The 21,287-nt window shown below is 41.8% G+C and overlaps 1 protein-coding gene across 1 annotated transcript in view; it reads left to right on the top strand.

Annotated features, from left to right (window-relative positions):
- CFAP47 (cilia and flagella associated protein 47) overlaps nt 1-21,287 on the top strand; it is a 2,858,849-nt gene that overhangs the window by 2,463,039 nt on the left and 374,523 nt on the right. The window contains exon 62 of the mRNA XM_078657910.1: nt 8,685-8,846. Within this exon, the coding sequence (XP_078514036.1) occupies nt 8,685-8,846 (162 nt within the window). The remainder of the gene's footprint in view (nt 1-8,684; nt 8,847-21,287) is intronic.

The following is a 21,287-nucleotide window of genomic DNA, read 5'->3' as shown; positions in this document are numbered from 1 at the left end:
TCGTGACAGGGTATTAACTTTTTCATTTCTAGAAGCTCTATTTTCGTTATAGGGGTGTAAACAAATACTCGTTCGAGATTACCCCCCGCTCCCTTAACAGGATGTACTTCTCGTAACGGATTCTGTCTGTCTATGTAGAACGGTTTTCTTACTGGGGGTGGAACAGGAACAAAGTGTGGATTCAGGAACGTTCTGTATTTGTGGCGCTGTTCTAGAATGACACTAATTAAATCGGTACCTAGACCTTTCCATCGGTTTAGGAGTAACTCGTTCAGTACATCATGTAAAGGACCTGGATCAGAATGCTGATCCTCATACAGTGTAATGAGGTGCTGGATCATATACATACCCACCAGACGCTGCTCGGCTGGGGGCAGTTTCAGAAACATTTGAGCCACTATTTCGTCTGGAAACGTGGCAGAATCACTAACCCATCGGACTGCTGATCGGGCTAGTTCTTGTTCATGCATGGTACTAAGTTCACTATAACCTATTCGTAGTTTCAGAATTTTATCTGTAGCCTGGAATATTTGTTCAAGAGAACACTGTTCTGGTACGGAAGGAGGAAAAGCTTTCTTGTAATCTAGACGTGAATGTCTGTCGGAAAATCTAGTTCTACCTACATACGCTATTCTGGCGGGATTCTCGCTGTCTACCTGTTCACTTGAAGAGTCATTCTCTTTCTCGGTTGCTCTCATTGCTTCCTCCTTCTGGTGTATACTTATAATTTCCTTACGAATTTTCCTGTACATACTTTCTATACTACCTTGTGTCTTGTGTTTTCCCTCGGCTATGTTGTCACTCCACCTAGTCAGGGCTTTCATCTCGTCTTTGTCTTTATCAGGATAATCTTGTTCTCTTATTAAACAGTTAATCAAGAATTGCAAAATCATGCCTTGAATCTCGACTTTCCTGTGTACCATAGCTTCGTGAATACTTCCTGGGTTCTCCCCAGTACGGATAAAATGATATATTCTGTCTAGATGTTCCTTCATCTCGGGCAGGGTGGCCAAAAAGTTGGCAACTCGCCTTAAACGTACTGAATATAATATCATGTAATCTTCGCCTGGAACTGAATCATATATGCAGTCAGTAAGATGTCGCTTGAGGTCTGCGTATGTAGTCACTTTTGGCGTGTGCTGTAACGCTGCGTCTCTCAGCGTCAGTCGTTTTACTTGAGGCGGGGTGATAGGAGTACCTCCCCCTGCTCCTCCTGAACTGGAATCGTTAACTAATACTGAATGTGCGGGTGCTGGTAAAGTGACTGGTACAGTAGGAGTACGTAATGTGGGTTGATCCTGGGGAACTGGCGCATGGACAGGACCGACGACTGGAGGCACAGGAATTACATTAACAGGAGGCTGGACTTGAACTTGGACTGGCGGAGTAGGATCTGTATTAGCCTATTCTGGGACAGTGTCGTCTAAATAGGACGAAAGGAAAATTTCAGCTGCAGTCGGTTTATGACGCAGTTTAGTCGGGACTAATGGTGGCGGTAAATTATGGGGTGCTTCCGGGGTTGCCTTCGGCAAGCCCTCGGCAAGAAGAGGGTACATACCTTTAATTAGGGCATTTCTCTGTCTGTCTGATTGTTCTGCTCTAACTCGTTCACCTTCTTCTAGAAGTTCCCTTTCTTGGGCTTTTTCTGAGGATTCTCTACTTAATTCTGCTTTTCTAAATTCTTTTTCGGTTCTTCTATGAGATTCTTTGCGCCATAACTCAATGGCATCTTTCTGGGACTGTCTGGCTTTCTTTTTCCATAATGCTTCTTCTACTCGCATGATGCACTCGGCATCCCATGTACCTGATACAGGCCATCTATATTTCTCTTCAAGATTATTTGTATAATCCACCCATAAGTCTAGATATAATATGGCATCTAAGCCATGCTTGTGATACATAAAGTGCCCAGGACTGTCCCTAGGAGGGACAGGGACTGCTTCTTCGAGTAACCCTTTTCTGGTTTTTATCTGACATAACTTTGAAAACAGAGGCATATTTGAATCGTACTTGAATTAACACAATACACAATAATCACAGTAATGAAATGGCAAACAAATCACTCATACCACGACATAGAAATAGATTAATAACAGTTCGAACAGAATACTACCTGATACACTGAGGAACATAACACTTGAATTTCTCGAGAAACGGACTTACTAGAATTACTGGATGCACTGCTAAAACAGTACAGAACATACCGGTCTCATAAAGAGACACGTCATACCGTATCCACCTAGATGGACACGTCGGACTGGATCTGTGTACCCAAACCCATCGGACCGGAGACAAACTAATGACCCCGTCTAGATACTCCCCCAGCAACGGTACTCACCGGGAAGCAAAACTTGAAGGCCTCGGACTGGACTGGACTGCTACGACGTCTGGTTACTACGCATGCGCTTCGAACTTCGGGCTTCAGAAACAGGTGGGCCTCCGGATACCTCGGACCTTGCTCTCTCGGCTTGGGCTCTGGTCGGGACGAACCGCATTCCTCACCTCCTCGTCTGGATGCCGGACCGCAGTCTCCGTCTCCTCCGTGGGCCTGAGGGAGACTTGAGCAGAAATATCTGCCGGTGCGCAGTAGAGGTTCCGTCACGGCTGTAGAAGGGTCAGGGGGCCTGCGTTACATCACCGGCGCGTGGGGAAGGGGCTCGTCCCTATTCGGGCGCCATTATGTGGTAAATAAATAATTAATTACTGGTACTATTTTTCTATGCATAAAATAAAACAGATAGCTCAATAAATAAGAGGCAGGATCCGGGGTATCTGAGTCGAACAGGCTTTAATCAGGCATAAGGGAAGGGACAGGATCGGAACAGCCTGAAATAGAATGGCATGGAATGGCAGCTGCAACGTCTTATTAACAGTACATAGTATATATAGGAAAACATTACAATTGCATTGAATACAGTAGGCGTAACAAGTGACAAACGTAAGATAAGAACAAATGGGCGTACAAAGAAGGCGTGTACGTAGACATGTGATGAAAACGTCACAGAAGTGTCATAATGGGTGGATACATGGAGGGGGCTACCTGGGCAGCTGGAACCTTTAAGCTAGTGGTGCGCGCAAACGGGCCATGACGTGTAACTAGGGAGAGCTGGGGGCTCTGACTTCTGCACTAGAAGAGGAGACTAAAGTCTGGGATGTCAGGACGACATGTACCTATATCATATCTGGTATCTGGTGTTTGGAGAACATGTTGATAGAATCTAAAAGTCATCAGGGTAAAGGCTACTTGACACTAAGGCTGGTGCATGCATATATTCTTCATGTATTGCGTGTGCTATGAATCTTCCATGGATATTAATTCAGTAATTCTCTTGCATGGAGACAGAGAGACTAGACTATAGCTGAAGATGTTTATGCGGTTCGTTAGCTTAGGAATGTGAAGACGGAGAGCTGAACTGATAACTGTAGGCATAACATATTCTTGGCAGACAGGCAGGCAGAGCCAGGCCGGGCACCGCGCTGCGCGGCAAGAAGTAAGCGAGGAGTCAGGGATGCGGGAGGGGCTGCATCGCTCCTCGGAGTGGTTTCAGGAGACTGGAGTTTGAATCTGGTGTTCAGGCCCTTTGAGGCCTAGAAACGGGGACAGTTCGATGAATTAACGTGCATAATGTAAAACGTGGGCAACATAGGCCTAATACTCGTTGCTTTCACGGAGACCGGATAACTGACATACTAACGTTGGACACAACTATAATTGCGTCTTTATTCGGTCATAAGGGGATATATGCATATCGATCATGTACATATAACATAGGATGGGGAACACGTAGGCACACATGACAAGGCAAAATTCAATTTTCCTCAGACCATCTGGCCCGCATGCTTTGCCTGTTGGGAGTTCCTTAATTACCGATTCCAATTCGAGCAGAGTGAATGGGCAAATCATTGCCTCTTTCTCAACCTGCGACAAGCTAGGTAGTTCGTATCTATTAAAAAAATTAGTAAGATTTAAGTGCTCTACATTTTGCTGCTGAGTATAGATCTTCCGATAATGTGAGAGCATTATATTACCAATTGGGACAGACTCTGAAGTCTCAATATGTGTAATCGGTCAAATTATTGAACGGATCTGGTTCGCCGCAGACTGCTCTTTCGCCTGCCATGCAAGAAATTTGCCAGTAAAATTGTTCTCCTCGTAAATTTTCTGAGACTGTCGTCGAAACTGTTCTTCACTCTGCTTAAAGAAATTTGCGCTTAATTCTCGTTTTACTGCATTTAATTTACTATTTATTATTCTAGAAGGATTTGATTGCTGCAACAGAGTCAATGAATGTATGCTTTCATATAATCGTTTCCTAGTTTGTTTAATAATAGACCACTCCCTTGCGTCCTTACTGATTATGACCCCACGAATAAAGGCTTTCATTGAGTCCCATATAATATGGAGAGGAGCTGTATCCTGGTTTCGCAAAATAAAATATACAATCTCAGATTTCAAATGGGAAACCCATAGATCATTTTGTAGATAAATTTTATTAAATTGCCATCTTTTAGGACTCCTGATATCTTTACCTGTCTCAAATTCGATGACTAGCATCGCATGGTCGGAAAACCCATTATGCAGGAAGTTTTGGTAAGAAAAACTTAATCGCCTAGAGGCTAGAAAAAAGTCAATACGTGAAAAAGTTTTATGTCTCCCAGACCAACACGAGAATTCTTTTTTTTGCGGGTTTTTCAGACGCCAAGGGTCAGAAAGATCTAATATTATTTTATTATTTAAGATAGATCTACGTGATTTGGGCTTTAAATGTTTTCTGGATGGGGTAGTTGAATCTAGCCTTAAATCCATAAGAATATTAAAATCTCCCCCAATTACTATATCGCCTTGAACCATAAGTAATGATTGAAACAGGCCCTCATAAATTTGAGCAGAGTCATCCAGTGGAGCATAAAAGCATACAAAAGTAATAGGGTTGATTCTATTTTTCACTAAACAAGTAGCCCAACACCAGCGTCCCATACCACCTTCCTCCCATTGCAAGATATCTGGTTCTAAATTTCGATTTATGAAAAGAGCAACACCCCGCTTAGTTTCTATGGAACACGAAAATCCCAGGTACATGGCCCAAAATTTGAACATAGAGAAAGCATCAATCTTTGCAGCTGCAATATGAGTCTCTTGTATCATCACAACATCCGGGTTCTCTGTTTTGATCCACAGTTCTATGGCACGCATTTTTTTTCTGTTATTCAACCCATTAACGTTAAATGAAATAATTTTAAGCCCCCTATTAGACATTTATTTTTTTTATAAAAAAGAGAAAGAAAAACCTTTCAGACATCATTGTATTTCCATTCTGTTCATTCTGTTCGAATTTCCCATTTGTACCCAAAAGAACTTCAATTTTTTTCATTTTCTCCCACTGCCACCTCAGTGGCTCCCACACCCAACCCCTGAACCCAACCCTGTGGCCCTGCTCTACTCTCCCACCTTCCCACGCTGGCCAACAGGCGTTAACCCCTAACATAAGGGTGCCTTGTTATTGCACCCCTTGACCCAGTGGTTTCCTTTTCCCAGTCTACCCCTCCATATTTGTAGAGCTGCGTATATACAGAGAAATAAAAACATATAAAAAGGAGAAAAAAGAGAGAAAGTAAAGAGAAAAACGAGCAAAAAAGAAGCGGATGTAAACTCTTTTTCTCAGAAATATAGATAGCGAAACTTCACAGCAACAGATACATTTTTATCCCTGCGGGATTTGCCCGAGCAGCTCCCGAGCTTCCTCAACATTAGTGAACATATAGAATTTCCCCCGAGCCAAAACTTTAAGTTTTGATTGCTGTGCAATCATAGCTTGCGCGCCCTTATCTTTAAACAGCTGCAAAATCTTAACAAATTCCTTCCTGCGCTTAGCAGCCACTGCAGACATATCAGAAAAAATCCTACATTTAGTCGTAGGATTAGCAGCAAATTGTCTCTTTTTAAATGCTACAGAAAGAATATTTTCCTTAACTCGCACGTCCGCAAAATTAACCAAAATAGTCTGAGGAAATGTAGAGTTAGTAGGCTGACGGGCCGGCACTCTATGGGCACGAGTAATTGTCAAGTCTCCCTTAAACTCAGGGATTACCTCCTGACGAAAAAAGGATGTAATCCACTGCCTCATGTCAGCGCCTTCAATATTTTCTGGTACGCCCACTATTCTGAGGTTTGACCTCCTATTATAGTTCTCCAACTCATCAAGATGGTATTCCAAATCTCTTGCAGATTTTGACACAGTTGAGATATCTTTTTTCATCTCTATCACGCTGTCCTCTAAGCCAGAAATCCTGGTCTCAGCTTCTTGGAGACGAGCAGGGAAAGAGGCCATAGAGTCTTCAATTTTATCCAGATGGAGACTTATTACTGCCAATTCTTTTGTCTGAGATTGTTTTAATTCCCGCACCTCATTTAAGATCAAATTCAGCATATCTTTTACTGACATTTGAAACTCCCCAGTTGTATCCATACCACTGCCCAGACTTAAGCTCCGTACATTAGCAGTTCCAGCAGGACTTAGATTGAGTTGTGGAGTTTCCGATGTGGCTGGGAAGGAGATCTTGTTACTGCTTTCATCACGAACAGTGGGGATTTCTATAATAGGCTGCAAAAGGTTAATTACAGTAATATCCTCAATCTCAGTCTCAACCAGTCTAGCAGAGTTTAACGAAGACCCTGGGTGATCCGATTTGCTTAAAGAGGGTATTTTTTTACAGGAATTCACAGTATCAGGACTAAATGCTTTATTGGGAACAGTGACTAAAGATCTCTTCTCAAACAGCGGATACTGTTTCGACGTTTTAGTCAACCCAGCTGATTTCGTATTAGTGGGAGGAATCTGGTATCCCCCTTTGTCAGAGCACGCCAGAGTCCCATCTTCTGCGGTAACCGACTGATCCGCATCCGCATCCACATCTACATCGATTAGCAGCGCCTCTGAACCCTCCTGGGGCTCAGAGCTGCCGGATTTTTCAGGCTCAATCCGAGGAATGAACTGAACAGCCGGAGGCTCCTCATCCCCAGAGCTTACCGTAGCATCAGCGGTAGAGCCTTCCTTATTCTCTTTATCCAACGCCATATCAGCCCTTTTAACCGCCTCAACACCCTCTTTAGCCTGCTGGCGGCGAATTCTGGCCTTCGCTCTGGCTGTTAGCTGTTTCCCCATTCCAGTCCAGATGGAAGCAGTCACAGCTCCCTATATCCGCAGTAGTAAGGCTGCAAGCACAAAGGGATTATGGGTCTTGTAGTCCTGCCTGCCAGCAGCCGTTACACTATGGGCTCCAGTTATCAGAAAAAATAGCGAGGAAGGCAGCCGTTATTTTAATACTCCAATGTGGTGATTTACCCTCCGTAATACCGGTACAAAAAAATCCCCAAACACTGCTCTCGATTCAGCAAAGTTTAATGTTGTGGGGCGTGATGCGTGATACAGACCAGGGGGGTTCAGCGATGTCCCAGCGTCAGCCAGCGTCAGCCAGCGTCAGCAGGCTAATATTTTCCGCTTACTCGCACCGTGAAAGGCTCCCGAAAAACATGGAAGTGAGGCGATCATCCAAACGCCCAGCTACGGTCCAGAGCTGCTGCCGCCATCAGCCATCGTGTAGCAAGAAGGAGGGGCCAAAGGGAGCAGGAAACCCAGAAGCTACGGAGAGGCGTGGATCTCTTTGGCAGCCATCTCCAACCGTGTGTGCCTCATCATCAGTAGTTGGTACTGATGTACTAGGTGGCAGGGGAAAACAAGGAAATCAAAAAGAACGCTAGCAAAATTAAAGGGTTATTATATAATATGGGATGGCAAACCTCTACTAATCGATAGGTCAATTTGCAGATATCTTGGTGTAGAAAGAAATGGGGAGCATTCCGCACAATAAGTGAATGAAGTGTGTTCATAACACCTACTTGTAATATTTAATCCATATACCATATTACTTTATGCTCTCACTAAGGACCCTCTGACAACTAAATTTGCTTTGGCAAATCCTCATCAGGAGGGTAGTTCCGCACCCGCCTGCCTTGGACTGAAAAAAGAGAGGAATGCAGGTGAAATGTACTACAAAACGACAACAACAAAAATCTCATTCCACGTATCAACGCATATACCCAATGAGGAATTGTTTGCCGTCCAGCACTCTCTGCTTGAGCTTTTACTATCACTCTCCTCTTTGGCTCTTTTACATGTAACAAATCGAACATTATCTTTCAGTTCGATCCATCCTGTTACCCGCTACTTAATGGTGTGCCTAATTTAAAGCAACATTATTTAAATGATATAATTTTCAATTGTTTAAGTGTAACAAAAAAATGAATTCCGTTTCAAATCTATACGTAACTGAGAAATTATACGTAACTGACAACCCCATAACAACAAACTGAGAAATCAGAGTAATGCTCAAGTAATTTAGTCCCATAATTGTAATAATGGGTAAACAGAAAATGTGAAATTGTTTGTGATTGCAAAGAAGACATTCTAAAACCAATTGGTCTTTCGTGATTTGCACAAGCTGTAGTCAATGCGTTCTACGTCTAAATAGACCGTATTGTTTATTGATGTGGGTATTTGGCTAACCCACATGGTTGCATCAATATGTGATTTGCACCCTTCTATTAGTCCACAGAGTAGGCACTTTGAAGGCATTTTACTGTATATTGCTGCTTTGTAATGAGCAACACGTTTTTTGTTTTATAGGCATGGAGCAACATTGGTTGTCCAGTGTGTTACAGGAGGTATTTGGAAGTTTCCAATAATGTTAGTTGCAACTGAACCCTGCGTCGATGACATCATCTACATTGAAGCAATCGGACTAAATAAGGAATCTGTTGTGGGCTTTCGGCTCACCAGTCAAACAAGGTAACATGACCAATCAGATTTATTACAGGTGCCTTCTTCCGATCAGTACGTTACCTTTAACCCTAAAGAGTCATGTGATGCAAACAACAATTCTATTGATCAGCTAAGCCTACAGCGTTTGATTATTTAAGAGTTTGTTCACAGAGGAGGGACCCAATTCACAGTATCCCTCATTGGGATTGTATTTGTTTATTAGTTTATTCACAGTGTTATACAGTGTGAGCGTGTCCCAGGGAGAGACAGAGTATGTTATATAGGACCATGCTACAGGTTACAAGAGTATAGGTCCCTGAAATACAGAAATGTTAAAACTAGGGTAACAATATCACCCAATAATAACCTGTTAGGAGAGTGTGTGCCTCATAAAATACGGATATATAAACTTAAAATAAGGCATCAAAATATCAAACAATATATATATATATACATATATACACACAAACACACACATATATATGTATATATATATATATATATGTATATATATATATATATATATATATATCACCTCACTCCGCGTATTCCAATAAATCAGCTTTCAAACAAGGACACAGACCCAAGATGTCAGTTACTTCATTCGTTTATTGCTGTGCCGCCATAACGTTTCTGCTCCTACGAGCCTTGATCACATGACACACACACACAGACTCACACACACACACACACACACACATATATATATATATATATATATATATATATATATATATATATATATATATATATATATATATATATATATATGATGGAAGATGTAGGAATGTATCCCACATTAATACAGGGATGCTCTTAAATACCTTATCATTGAAAGAAACATCATGTTGACACTATTTGCACAATTACCCCACCTACTTGGATCACCATCTTGTGCTAATTTGACAGAAAATTTGCGAGAGCATTCAACTTTCTGTACTGGTTCTTTGGGTGTAGTCAGGGGTCGAAAATTCCACTTGACCATTCGCATAGTCGAGCTAAATTTAACAAGGTCGAGCTGTTTTTAGGTCCTACTCGCCCTTTCTGGCGAGTAGGAAAACAAACCAACTTTTGTCCTCCATATGTGAAAACGGAGATAACAAGATTTAAAGGCATTTTTATTGCTTACAAAGTTAATGAGCAATAAAGAAGCCTTTAAATCTTGTTATCTTGCCACATTTGCTCCGCTTTTAGAGACGGAGGACAAGTAGGTTGCAGTTAGGTCGAGGACATTTTTTAAGGTACTAGTCCTGGGGGTAAAATGCAATCCCATCACTCTGAACACTTGGGGTGTTTTATTCCTTATAATGGATGGCCTCCCCTTTTCCCTTTATCTCTCATGCTCTCATTGTTTTATACTTGAAGAAATAATTGGTTCTTGTTGTACATAACACTCCTACAAAAGATAAATGCATTAATAATGGATCTATCTGCCATAGCCCAATGTAATTGTTCTGCAGTAGATGCTGTGTTACTCTTTATTCTTGTACAACAAATTTAAATTAATTGCCAGTGTAAAATATATTTGTATTATTCTTTTTAACATTTGTAACCACTAGCTCTTAGTGCACATCATTGCTAATACATTTATTTTGGTCTTTTAGTTTCATTTTTCATTATATTGCTAAATGAATCACAATCAAAAAGAAACACGAAGACAAATATTTTCTCCACAACAATATTAAGAAGCAAAATCAAACAATTTTTAGTGAATGTAAATGTGGCTTGTACTTGTACTTTTTTTATTTCAGCATCTCCTAACTTATACAAGGCACACTAAAAGGAAATGAAACCTTGGACCTTAGCTTAGCCATTGACGGACAGCATTGTTTGTCTGAGATGTTAGTCTATCGCCCACAGTATATGCAGGAGATTTTATTTCATCCATGGATCAAGTGTTAGCATCTAAATGTATCTCCTATGCCAACTTCACTTTGCATGGTAATTTTTATCAAAGTCCTTTATTCGTTGGTTTCCTGGCCTTTTGGGCCTTAATTGGCTGTGGGATAATTCCCTGCGTACTTCAGAGTTGGTGCCTGGAGCATTCGCTTCATTGCACTTTTGCGTCCTTACAGTTCAGATTTTGAACACTTTTACATCTCTGATTAATAGAACTTGATGTCATCATTTTGAGAGGGGGGTCATGACCTTCCGTATTTTCATCACTGTATAAAGAATACGATATGGTCATTGGATTCCTGTCCTTTTTCAGGTTTTATGTGATATCGCATTTTGTCTGCATAACTATTTGATATTTGGTTAATCTACATTCCTCCTTCGTACGGGTTATTGCCCTTAGAAGCCCTGACGAAGTTCTCTTTAGAGAACGAAACGCGTTGGCTGAATTTTCGGTTTTGAACCTTCGTATAAGTTTGATAAATAAGAACTTTGAAAATTCCATTGCCAATCCTTGGACTTCTTTAATCCTACGCACCCCCTTCATTTATCTGTTAAGGATCTAGAGTACAGTGGCATCATAAGACGGTGGTTGCCTGGGATAGTGCTTGGGACCGATACAGAACGGTGAAACTGGTGTAGAAGTGCAGGAACGGTGGTCCACCGTCTGTTCTATTTTGTTGCATGGAGGGCGTGGCAACCTGTTTTTTGAATTGCAGGTCAGGGTCACCAGTAGTTCCCATAACCCCTTGCATATTGAAGTATATTTCAGATCTCATTGCTCCGTTGTAACAGATGCTATTTGCTATCTCCCTCCACTCAGGTGACATACATAATGATTGGAAAAAAGCTAGGGTGATTCCCTTATTTTAAAAAGCAAATGATGTTCCTGAATACTTCGATAATTTTAGGACAGTGTTTCTCCTTCCACAGCCTCAAAGGTGCTGGGGAAGTTGGTAAATCACCAACTCGCTACCTTTTTGATGGGAAACAACCTGCTTCACCCCTCTCAATCTGGATTTAGATCCCGCCACAGCACTGAGACCACATTATTAGACGTTTCTGAGTCCCTCAAGTTTCTCTGGCTCAAAACTCAATGTGGCTCTGGCTCTGCTAGACCTGTCAGCAGCATTTGATACTGTGGACCATAACATCTTGCGGCACAGGCTAGGGCATTTGGGAGTAACAGGCTCTGCACTGAGTTGGCTAGGCTCTTTCCTCAAAGGACGCGAGCAGATGGTATGGATGAAGCAGTATGCCTCAGGAGGTAAAGTATTGAAATGTGGGGTGCCGCAAGGTTCCTCCGTCAGACCCTTGCTTTACTTGTATCATTTTGCATATTTGGTGGAATCCCTTAACATGAAGATCACTCATAAACTGATAGTACCCAGCATCTGCTTATGTATGATGGGGATTCCATGAACTCAAGGGCTGTTTTTGCTAGCTGTCTGGTGGCACTGATAGATTGGCTGAAGGTTAACAGGTTACAGTGTAATCCAGATAAGACAGAAGTCTTATTGTTTGGAAGGGGATCCTCTTCCTGGCTGGCTTGGAGCTTGGCCCGATAATGTATCACCCCGATACCCTCCAACGGCGTTGGCCAGAAACCTGGGTGTGCTGTTTGATGACCATATTTCTTTCCAAACACAGGTGTCTGCAGTGGTGAAATCATGTTTCTGGATTTTTCACATGTTGAAGAAATCTCTTCACCTGCTACCATATGAGACCCAAGTAACAGTGGTCAGGTCACTGATTCTATCTAGACTGGACTACGCCAATGTCCTATACCTCTGTCTCCCTGATTATTTGATCCAGCGAGTACAGGTCATGCAGAATTTGGTTGTCCGTTTACTATTTAAAATCCCGAAATTTGCCTTGGTGTCATCTTATCGGGGATAAACTTCTCTGGCTGCCAGTCTGTCATCGTATTAAGTACAAAGCACCATTGTTAACACATCAAGCCCTTCATAATAGGGGCCCAAGATACCTAAATGTACGCACTGAGCCATATTGTCATGGGAGGCTTTCGTGCTCCAGTTCCGCGGGCCTCATTGTGATTCCCCGCTTTCAGAAACAGCGGAGGGGAGACTCCTCTTTCACCGTTAAAGCAGCAAGCTTCTGGAATAAACTACCTGAATATAGCAGACTTATACCTGAGGAAGGCAAATTCCAAAAGAAATTGAAAATATTTTAATTCAGATTCTAGTGGTGAACAAGGTGCAGACAGATCTTCTGTATGATACATTTTGGCAGCTCTAAAAGTGCCGGGACACTCTTAATAGTAGCTGTGCGCTATAGAAGCAGTGGTTTGTAGCAGGAGCAAGAACCGTCTCTGCAGGATGTCTCCGTCGACTGGATGTTGTGGATTATTCAAATCCAAGGTCCGCAGTAATTTGACTGCTGCCAGCGGACTCATCTTGATTTCAAACAGAGGCTTGGTGAGGGGATTGCAATGCACTACGTGATGGTGGTTGAATAAACATCTAAAACGTCCTGAATAACAGCAGGCATGCCTCAAGAGTAAGAACTTTGACTTTTGTATACCATAATACTTACCTTGTATAAAAGTCGATATGGCTAAAACTATTATTCATTGGAATATTATCTTAAAAATATGGCGGCAAGTGGAAATGAACATCATTGGGTCCTTCTTCATCTACCACCATTTGCAAGCACCAATCATGAAAGACTATTCTTGTTGAAAATGACGCGCCGCACATTTGATATTGACACACCTTTTTAGCACTAAAGAAAGCTACTGCTGAAACGCGTCGGCTATTAATAAAAAGTGCATTTTCAGCAACCCCCGTGAGTGCCTATGCATGCAAAATTATTGCAAGCGCTGGAGCTGATATATATATAGTATCTACTATTCTTGCTTTTAGTTTATAACTATTACTTTTTAGACTATCAGCAAAATGTTTTATACCAATATAATCAAAACAATTTTCTAAGCAATAGTGGCTATTTTAGATCTATTGATTTCTTTAAAAAAATGTATTTATAATATGTTATGCAGAAAAACTGCGTTTCTGAACTCTAATTAGCTGCCCTTGCAATAGTATTTTTACTATGTTTATGCACCTTGCGTCTTTTTAGCACCCGTCACTTTAAAATACATGTGAAAAAATGGTTTAAAAGCTGGCCGCCAACTGTGATACGCGTCATGTGATCAAGGCCTCATGGTGCCGAAGTGCGTCATGGCTGTGTCTTGTTGAGCTGCCAATAAACTATACACTGCACTTACCTATGGTCCAGGCTCCTGTACTTCGTCGTCTATGGCAACACAGCAAGCTGATTATATATATATATATATATATATATATTCACAGAAAAAAACATAGGTTATAGACCATATATAGTTAGGAATTAGCATTTAAAAAACCTTATTTTACTCACACAAAACCATTGAAATTCCATATATAGTTAGTTGCACTAACTATATATCGCGCACCCGCAATCCACTGCTGATGATGTCACATATTACATCATTCATGACATGGTCAGTGACATCACTGATGACATCACTGATGACATCTCAAATGACATCACTGATGACATCACTGATGACATCTCATTTGACATTACTGATCACATCACTGATAACATCATTCATGTGATGATACGATGAACCTCTTCAGACTCTAATATAACCTTAGATACACTCAGTGTAAACAGACACTCACAGACTGTCACTCATCCATGGAGTTACTCACACACCTAGTCAGTCTTGCAAAGAATCAATCACACCTCCATTTCCTCAACTATATAGTTATACACACCTTACTTATTGAAACATATAATAACACATATTTACTCTGTTATACAATCCCTGATACAAGTTCACAATAATCCATACAGCCACTCACACATTCACTGGTTCTTATGCACAGTTATTTATATATGTCAACTATCACATGTACTGTGTTTTACATATGTACTTACTTTGACATGTAGCACTGAGATATCCATTCACTCACCAATACACTCATGCATACAGTCAACTGCCCAAACAGCTGTTTCCACATGCACTTTTGAACCCATACATCTGCTCACACATCTATGCACAGAGTCATACACCTCCCAGCCACCCACACACACACTCAGTCTCCCATACAAATACTTGGGCAACCAATCAATAACCCATATAGTTACTCATTTAGCTACTGATCAACACATGCATCAGATTACAGAACAACAGACACAATAATGCACAATTTAAAACAGTTTAGTCACTAACCCATGCACTCAGTGAGACACATTTAATCACTCACTTATACAGTCAGTCATGCACCTACTAAATCCTTCATCCAGACACTTATACATCCACTCATTCTTCAATATGTAAGACATATTTTAACTTTACAGAAACATACAGTCACTGGATGTTGTCATCAGTGATGTCATCAGTGATGTCATTTGAGATGTCATCAGTGATGTCATCAGTGATGTCACTGACCATGTCATGAATGATGTAATATGTGACATCATCAGCAGTGGATTGCGGGTGCGCGATATATAGTTAGTGCAACTAACTATATATGGAATTTCAATGGTTTTGTGTGAGTAAAATAAGGTTTTTTAAATGCTAATTCCTAACTATATATGGTCTATAACCTATGGTTTTTTCTGTGAATTTCATTGGTTTTTTAACAGCTAATATCTGTAGCTGTAAAATGTATTCTTCTTTAAATCCAAAAATATATTTTATATGTTTATGAATAATTTTTTTTTTAAATATTTTTTTTTCTTCGTTCCCGCTTCGCGAATCGGGAAGCTTCCCGTTAGCTGACCTTGATGCCGCGAAATAGACCGCGAGCCGGTAAACGTTTCTTTACCGCAAGTGCCGCGTTACAAAACAACATCGTGACGCCTCCCGTCCGCATGACGTTTCACGTTGTCGCGTGATACGTCATATGACGTGCTACGTTAGCGAACTGGTACGCGAAGCGAGTCGCAAAGCGCAGGTTTCTGGAAGCAAACCGGGAGGCCCTGCAAAGCGCTTAACGTAAACACAGCAAGTCATGTGACTTGGTAATAACACTTTTCATTGGTTCATTTCACTTTTGGTTTCCTAATGATGTAAGACTAGGTCATATAATCTAAAATGAACACTTTTGATTGGTTGAGAACTCTTGTTTTTCCCAAATGATGAAAATCCCTCCTTCTTTCCTCACTCTGACTTTCATCATTGTGAGAGAAAGACCCTTTGTGATCACTGAGCAATGGCTTCTTTAGTAGCTTCAGCTGGTGCTTCCCCACCACCTCCACCACATCCAAGGAAGAGTGGACCACCTGCTCAAGTTGTAATTCAACAAGAAGAAGAAGAAGAGGAACAGGAGGACGAGCACGAAGAGAGGCAGTTTTTGCCTGAGCAGCCCAGGACGTCTCACCGGAAAGAAAACTTCATTTGGCAATTTTTTTAAATTCCCAAAGGTCAGAAAAAAGTAAATGCAAGACACGTAACTTGCCTTATATGTCAAGATAGACTGTCCAGAGGGACCGACAAAAAATACAGTTTCGGAAACTACACAATGCATCGCCATATGACTAGGTGGCATCCTAACAACTACAGTGCTGCACAGTTTCGGAAGGACCTAGATAATCTCCCTATTATGGCCAGAAGATCTGTTGTACCGGAAGTAACGGGACCAGAGGGCAGGGAGATGGTGCCAAATATACAAATGAGATTTGGTGAAGTAAAACACACCTGCGTATTTTGCGATGGATTCATTTCCTACGGAGAAAGAAGCATCACTCTGATCAACAGAGCTATTGACTATCATATGCAAGTTTGTCCGAAACGCCCAAAATAATAAATACTTCTTTTTTTTGTTTTGTTGCTCCTGTTGAGCCCTTTACAATGAATCGTTTTCATTGCCCCCTCCAAGAAAAACCCAAAAAAATATAAAACTGTTCCGAAAAATTCAAAAACAGTAAAAAAATGTTCAGAAAAATAAAAAAAAAAGTTCTTTTCAGAACTACCTCCCCGTTATTAAAAAATTGGTACAATATTTGGAACTGTGCCAACCTCTATTTCTCTTAGTTCGCTTCCCAGTTCGCTCGCGGGTACGCGAACCGGAAGCGACCCAAAAACAGTAAGTATAAGGGAAGGAAACAGACACTTATGTTAAAAGAAAGACAGCTATAAGGGAGTAAACTAGAGATACCATTACCCGTAATCCACTGCTGATGATGTCACATATTACATCATTCATGACATGCTCAGTGACATCATCAGCAGAGGATTGCGGGTTTTTTGGCAACATGCCTTATCCACGGTTTAATAACGCTGCCTTTTGCTTTATATAAGTTTTCAAATTGTATGAAATATATACCAATAGGTCGTTATGAACCTTTAGGTAGTGCTTTTCTTCATGAGGTCTGGTCGCTTCCATACACATACAGATGTTTCAAAGATGATCAAGAAGTTTATCTGAATGGAGAGGAATGCACTGAGACGCCAGATCATTCACTAATGTGTAGGCACATACAGTTACACGGTTCATGCAACAAACACCGACCAAATATGGCTTGCGTGTTGCAAGGCACGCCAGTTCCTGCTATCATCCCCACGTTCAAGTTGTTGGAAAATGGTAGTTATTTGATGCTCAATAATGAAGATTGTTCTGAGTTAATTAAAAGTATTCCTTTTATCGTAACAGTAAGTGAACGGGTTATTTGCTGCAGAAATGTTCTATTTCCTCCCACACATGAACATAGGGAGTTTTCAATCTGGCCACAAATACCAACCTTGGGACACGTTTCAACGGCATGGCAAGAATAAGAGCTCTTTTGTCTCAGAGAGAGGTGGCCTTGAGTTCGGCCCGTGAAACTTTCGTACTTCACATAGCGAACACCCATACAGAGGTGCAAAACCTTTTTCAATTAACATTTGCCTTTCAATTTCAGCAACATGTTTCCGACTATCTTTAACGCATCCTCCACAAAGTCCCTGGTGCACTTTTTTAAAGTTGTTACCAGTGGTCTCGTGACTTCATTTGAGAAAATCTTTGGAGTCATCCCTGCTTCCTTTCATTGTATTTTCTGCACTCTGGTTCGTGGATTGGCATTTTTACTTGCATTACCAGCGGACGCTCTTGTGCTTTTTTACATTTTTAAATATGGATGTCCCTCCTATGCAACCTCCGACCCTGCAGCTGCTGACACTGTTCCGCAATCGCATGCTAGAATATTATGGCACAATGCCGTTGGCGATATTAAGCACGGCATATGGATTATCTTTTCGGTTCTCCTACTTCACCTGTGTCCAGCCTGTATTTCACTGCCTGACCTGTGATTTCGATTGGGCCATTGATTTGTGTCTCTGCGGACCGGTTTCTCCTGACGTCGACTTTAATCAGCTGATGACTCCTATCATTACTCACGAGTTGGTTTGTCCTGGCGAAAGGATTATGGCTGTGGCATTGATGCATGGACTACTTGGTCCCTGGAATTTACTGGCGGCAGCACAGTCTTTCTTGGAAGAGAGCTTTCTTGAAAACCCACCGAGCTGTCCTCTGATGGTGATAGAGGATCCGGTGCTGGGAGAGCACGTATGTTCTTTTCCGCTTTTAAATTGGATGGCTGAACTGTTTTCGGATGAAGACGGTGACTTCCTATTGGAGGCTGTTGCAGCTTATTTTGCATACACAGTTATGTCATAGACCTTTTTCATGTTTGATATGCTGAGTACTAGCATTTCATTGACAATTCATTGACCTATTTGTCAAGTTTTTATTATTTACCTTGCCTATTGGCTTAAGACTCGATAAAGTACTTGGCTGTTTTATTTTTCTTTAGCATTAAATTTTCCTAGTTTTTAATGCTTTACCTTGCGGACCGTCCACATATAAACTTGCAATCTGCTCTCATGAGATGGCACTTCTATTATCTTATTCAGTTCGTTTCCGGATCATGAGGAGGTGTCATCTAGGTCCTGGATATCTTTACACCGTGTTAAGTTAGCATGGGCTCATTACCGGTTTAAACGCCATTTTTCCTTTTTTGCAACTTCTGCACACGACACTTAGTTGTTGCTTTAGCTTTCCACCTAGTAGTTCATCGTGGTTTACATGAGAATAATATGTTATTGGTCTACTATCTGCTTTACTTGTTAAACTATATCTGTACAGCGAGTGCTAAAGTTTCAAGAACAACACGATACAGAATTGTTATGAGGTCTGATCTCCACGACTTCATACTCATAACATAAGTGCAACTTCTGCCAATTCTGGGCATGAGGCGGGTTTTATATTGCTTTGCCGAACACACATACACAACAGTTGATGCGGTTCACATGAAGAGAGAGCTGGTGTATGGTGATGTGATTCCTTCAAATCTAAGACACTAAAGTATGGGCACGCCCTAAACCAACACAAAGAGACCTTCTTAGCAAATAATATAATATGTGTATTAGGGAGGGTGAGATATAAGCAGCCGCGGGCCGTGGAGGGAGTTACGGTGAGGCAGGGAGGCGGGGAGGGGGAGAAGCAGGGTGGAGCCCTCTCTACCTTGCCCCTCCCCCTCCCCGCCTCCCTGCCCCACCGTAACTCCCTCCACGGCCCGCGGCTGCTTATAAGTGTTGCTAACTCTTATTCATTTACAGCATGTTAACATACTGTCACCATTCGCTTTTTATGTACTAGTAACTATGCTGGTAATTTTGCTACTGATAATATGTGTACTTGTATTCTCCACCCTGCTTCTCCCCCTCCCCGCCTCCCTGCCTCACCGTAACTCCCTCCACGGCCCGCGGCTGCTTATAAGTGTTGCTAACTCTTATTCATTTACAGCATGTTAACATACTATCACCATTCACTTTTTATGTACTAGTAACTATGCTGGTAATTTTGCTACTGATAATATGTGTACTTTTATTATCTAAGGTACTACGCCTGAGAAGACGGCATTAGTAAATAAACATTTCAAATACACATCTGTTCTTCTTAACTCCATGTTCTGGTTTCTAAGAAATCTATAACGACCGACTGTTCATGAGTTCCACGTATCCTGAGGTACTATAAGTTCATATTCTGGATTGTCTAAACATTGAGAGTTTGTTATATCCAATGTGACACTGTACCTAGCTTGCTAAGGAGTTTTTGATTACTAACGTGAGTTTTGGGGCACCCTAATTCGCCGAGGTTCCAATCCTCTGTCCACAGTTCTGTGTGACAACAGAAACCCTGTGACAGGGGCACCCCCGACCCTTGCTGGAGCTTCATCACACTTGCGATACAACTCCAGCAATGCATTCGCCGAGGTTCCAATCCTCTGTCCACAGTTCTGTGTGAGAACAGAAACCCTGCGACAGGGGCACCCCCGACCCTTGCTGGAGCTTCATCACACTTGCGATACAACTCCAGCAATGCGCCACCTTTACGGCACAGATACATCACGCATCTGTGCTGTTTTTGCCCCATGATGCGCCGCAATGTAAATGCAGCACACCATAGGTGACGGAACAGCGGCACAGAATGACTAACACATCCCTGGTGATGCGCCAGTCATCATAAATGTATCCCTATGCTTCTTATCTTGTTAGAGATGAACCGCCATATATATCATCAAAGTTTTTTGCATTTCCTAAATAGCGAACTTTAAGGAATAAATAGCGATTCTTTACCATTCCTAGTTTGCGATGAGCTATTTGCTAATTAGCCGAATGTAGCCCAATGAAGCCCAATGTAGCCCAATGTAGCCCAAAGATGGCCGCCAGACACACAAAAAAACAAATGTAGCCCAAATATCAGCCAGATGTAGCCCAACTATAGCCCAGTGACAGAATGACCAATCAGCTTCGCAAACCTCCGTTACGCGAAGCGGAGCGCTGTTACAGATATATATCTTTTTTTGAACGTTAATTTCTCAAAATCCACTGGAGCACATATATTGAGACCTAGCAAAGGCACATCGGGCTACCAGTCCCTAATATTTTGCCAAGTTTCGTGCAAATCCATTCAGCCGTTCAATTATTATTATTATTATTTTTTTTTGCCCCGCGGGGCCCTTTTAAAACCTCCACATCAAACCTAGGGGGTCAGCGAGGATCTACTATGCCCCCTTATAGTTATTTCCCCCTTTGTTTTGACCTCCTCTTGTCTCTCGATCCTACCGAGAGACAAGATGGCGGCCGCTACGGACTGTTTGGAATGTTGACAGACGCCGGAGAACCAATCAGCTTCGCTTCACAAAGCTCCGTTGCGCGAAAAGTCCGCGAACCAGAGCGCTGCCCGGTCCGCTGTTACAGATATATATCTTTTTTTAAACGTTAATTTCTCAAAATCCACTGGAGCACATATATTGAGACCTACAAAAGGCACATCGGGCTACCAGTCCCTACAATTTTGCCAAGTTTCGTGCAAATCCATTCAGCCGTTCGGGCTAAAAGTGAGGCCAACCGCCCTATGGAAAACTCAATGTTAAAAACACGTTTTGGGACCCCCCTTTTTTCTCGGCCCCCACTGGACGAACCCCCCCCAAATTTTCAAGGGCTGCTCAGAAACAAAATGTGCCATTTTCCTGAAAATTTCAGCCAATTCCGTCCACAAACGCCAAAGTTATTAGACA

This window comes from Lissotriton helveticus, chromosome 8 (genome assembly GCF_964261635.1).
Source record: "Lissotriton helveticus chromosome 8, aLisHel1.1, whole genome shotgun sequence".
NCBI classification, from domain to species: Eukaryota; Metazoa; Chordata; class Amphibia; order Caudata; family Salamandridae; genus Lissotriton; species Lissotriton helveticus.
The sequence above is the reverse complement of the archived record's forward strand: the minus strand, read 5'-3'. Positions and strand labels throughout refer to the sequence as shown.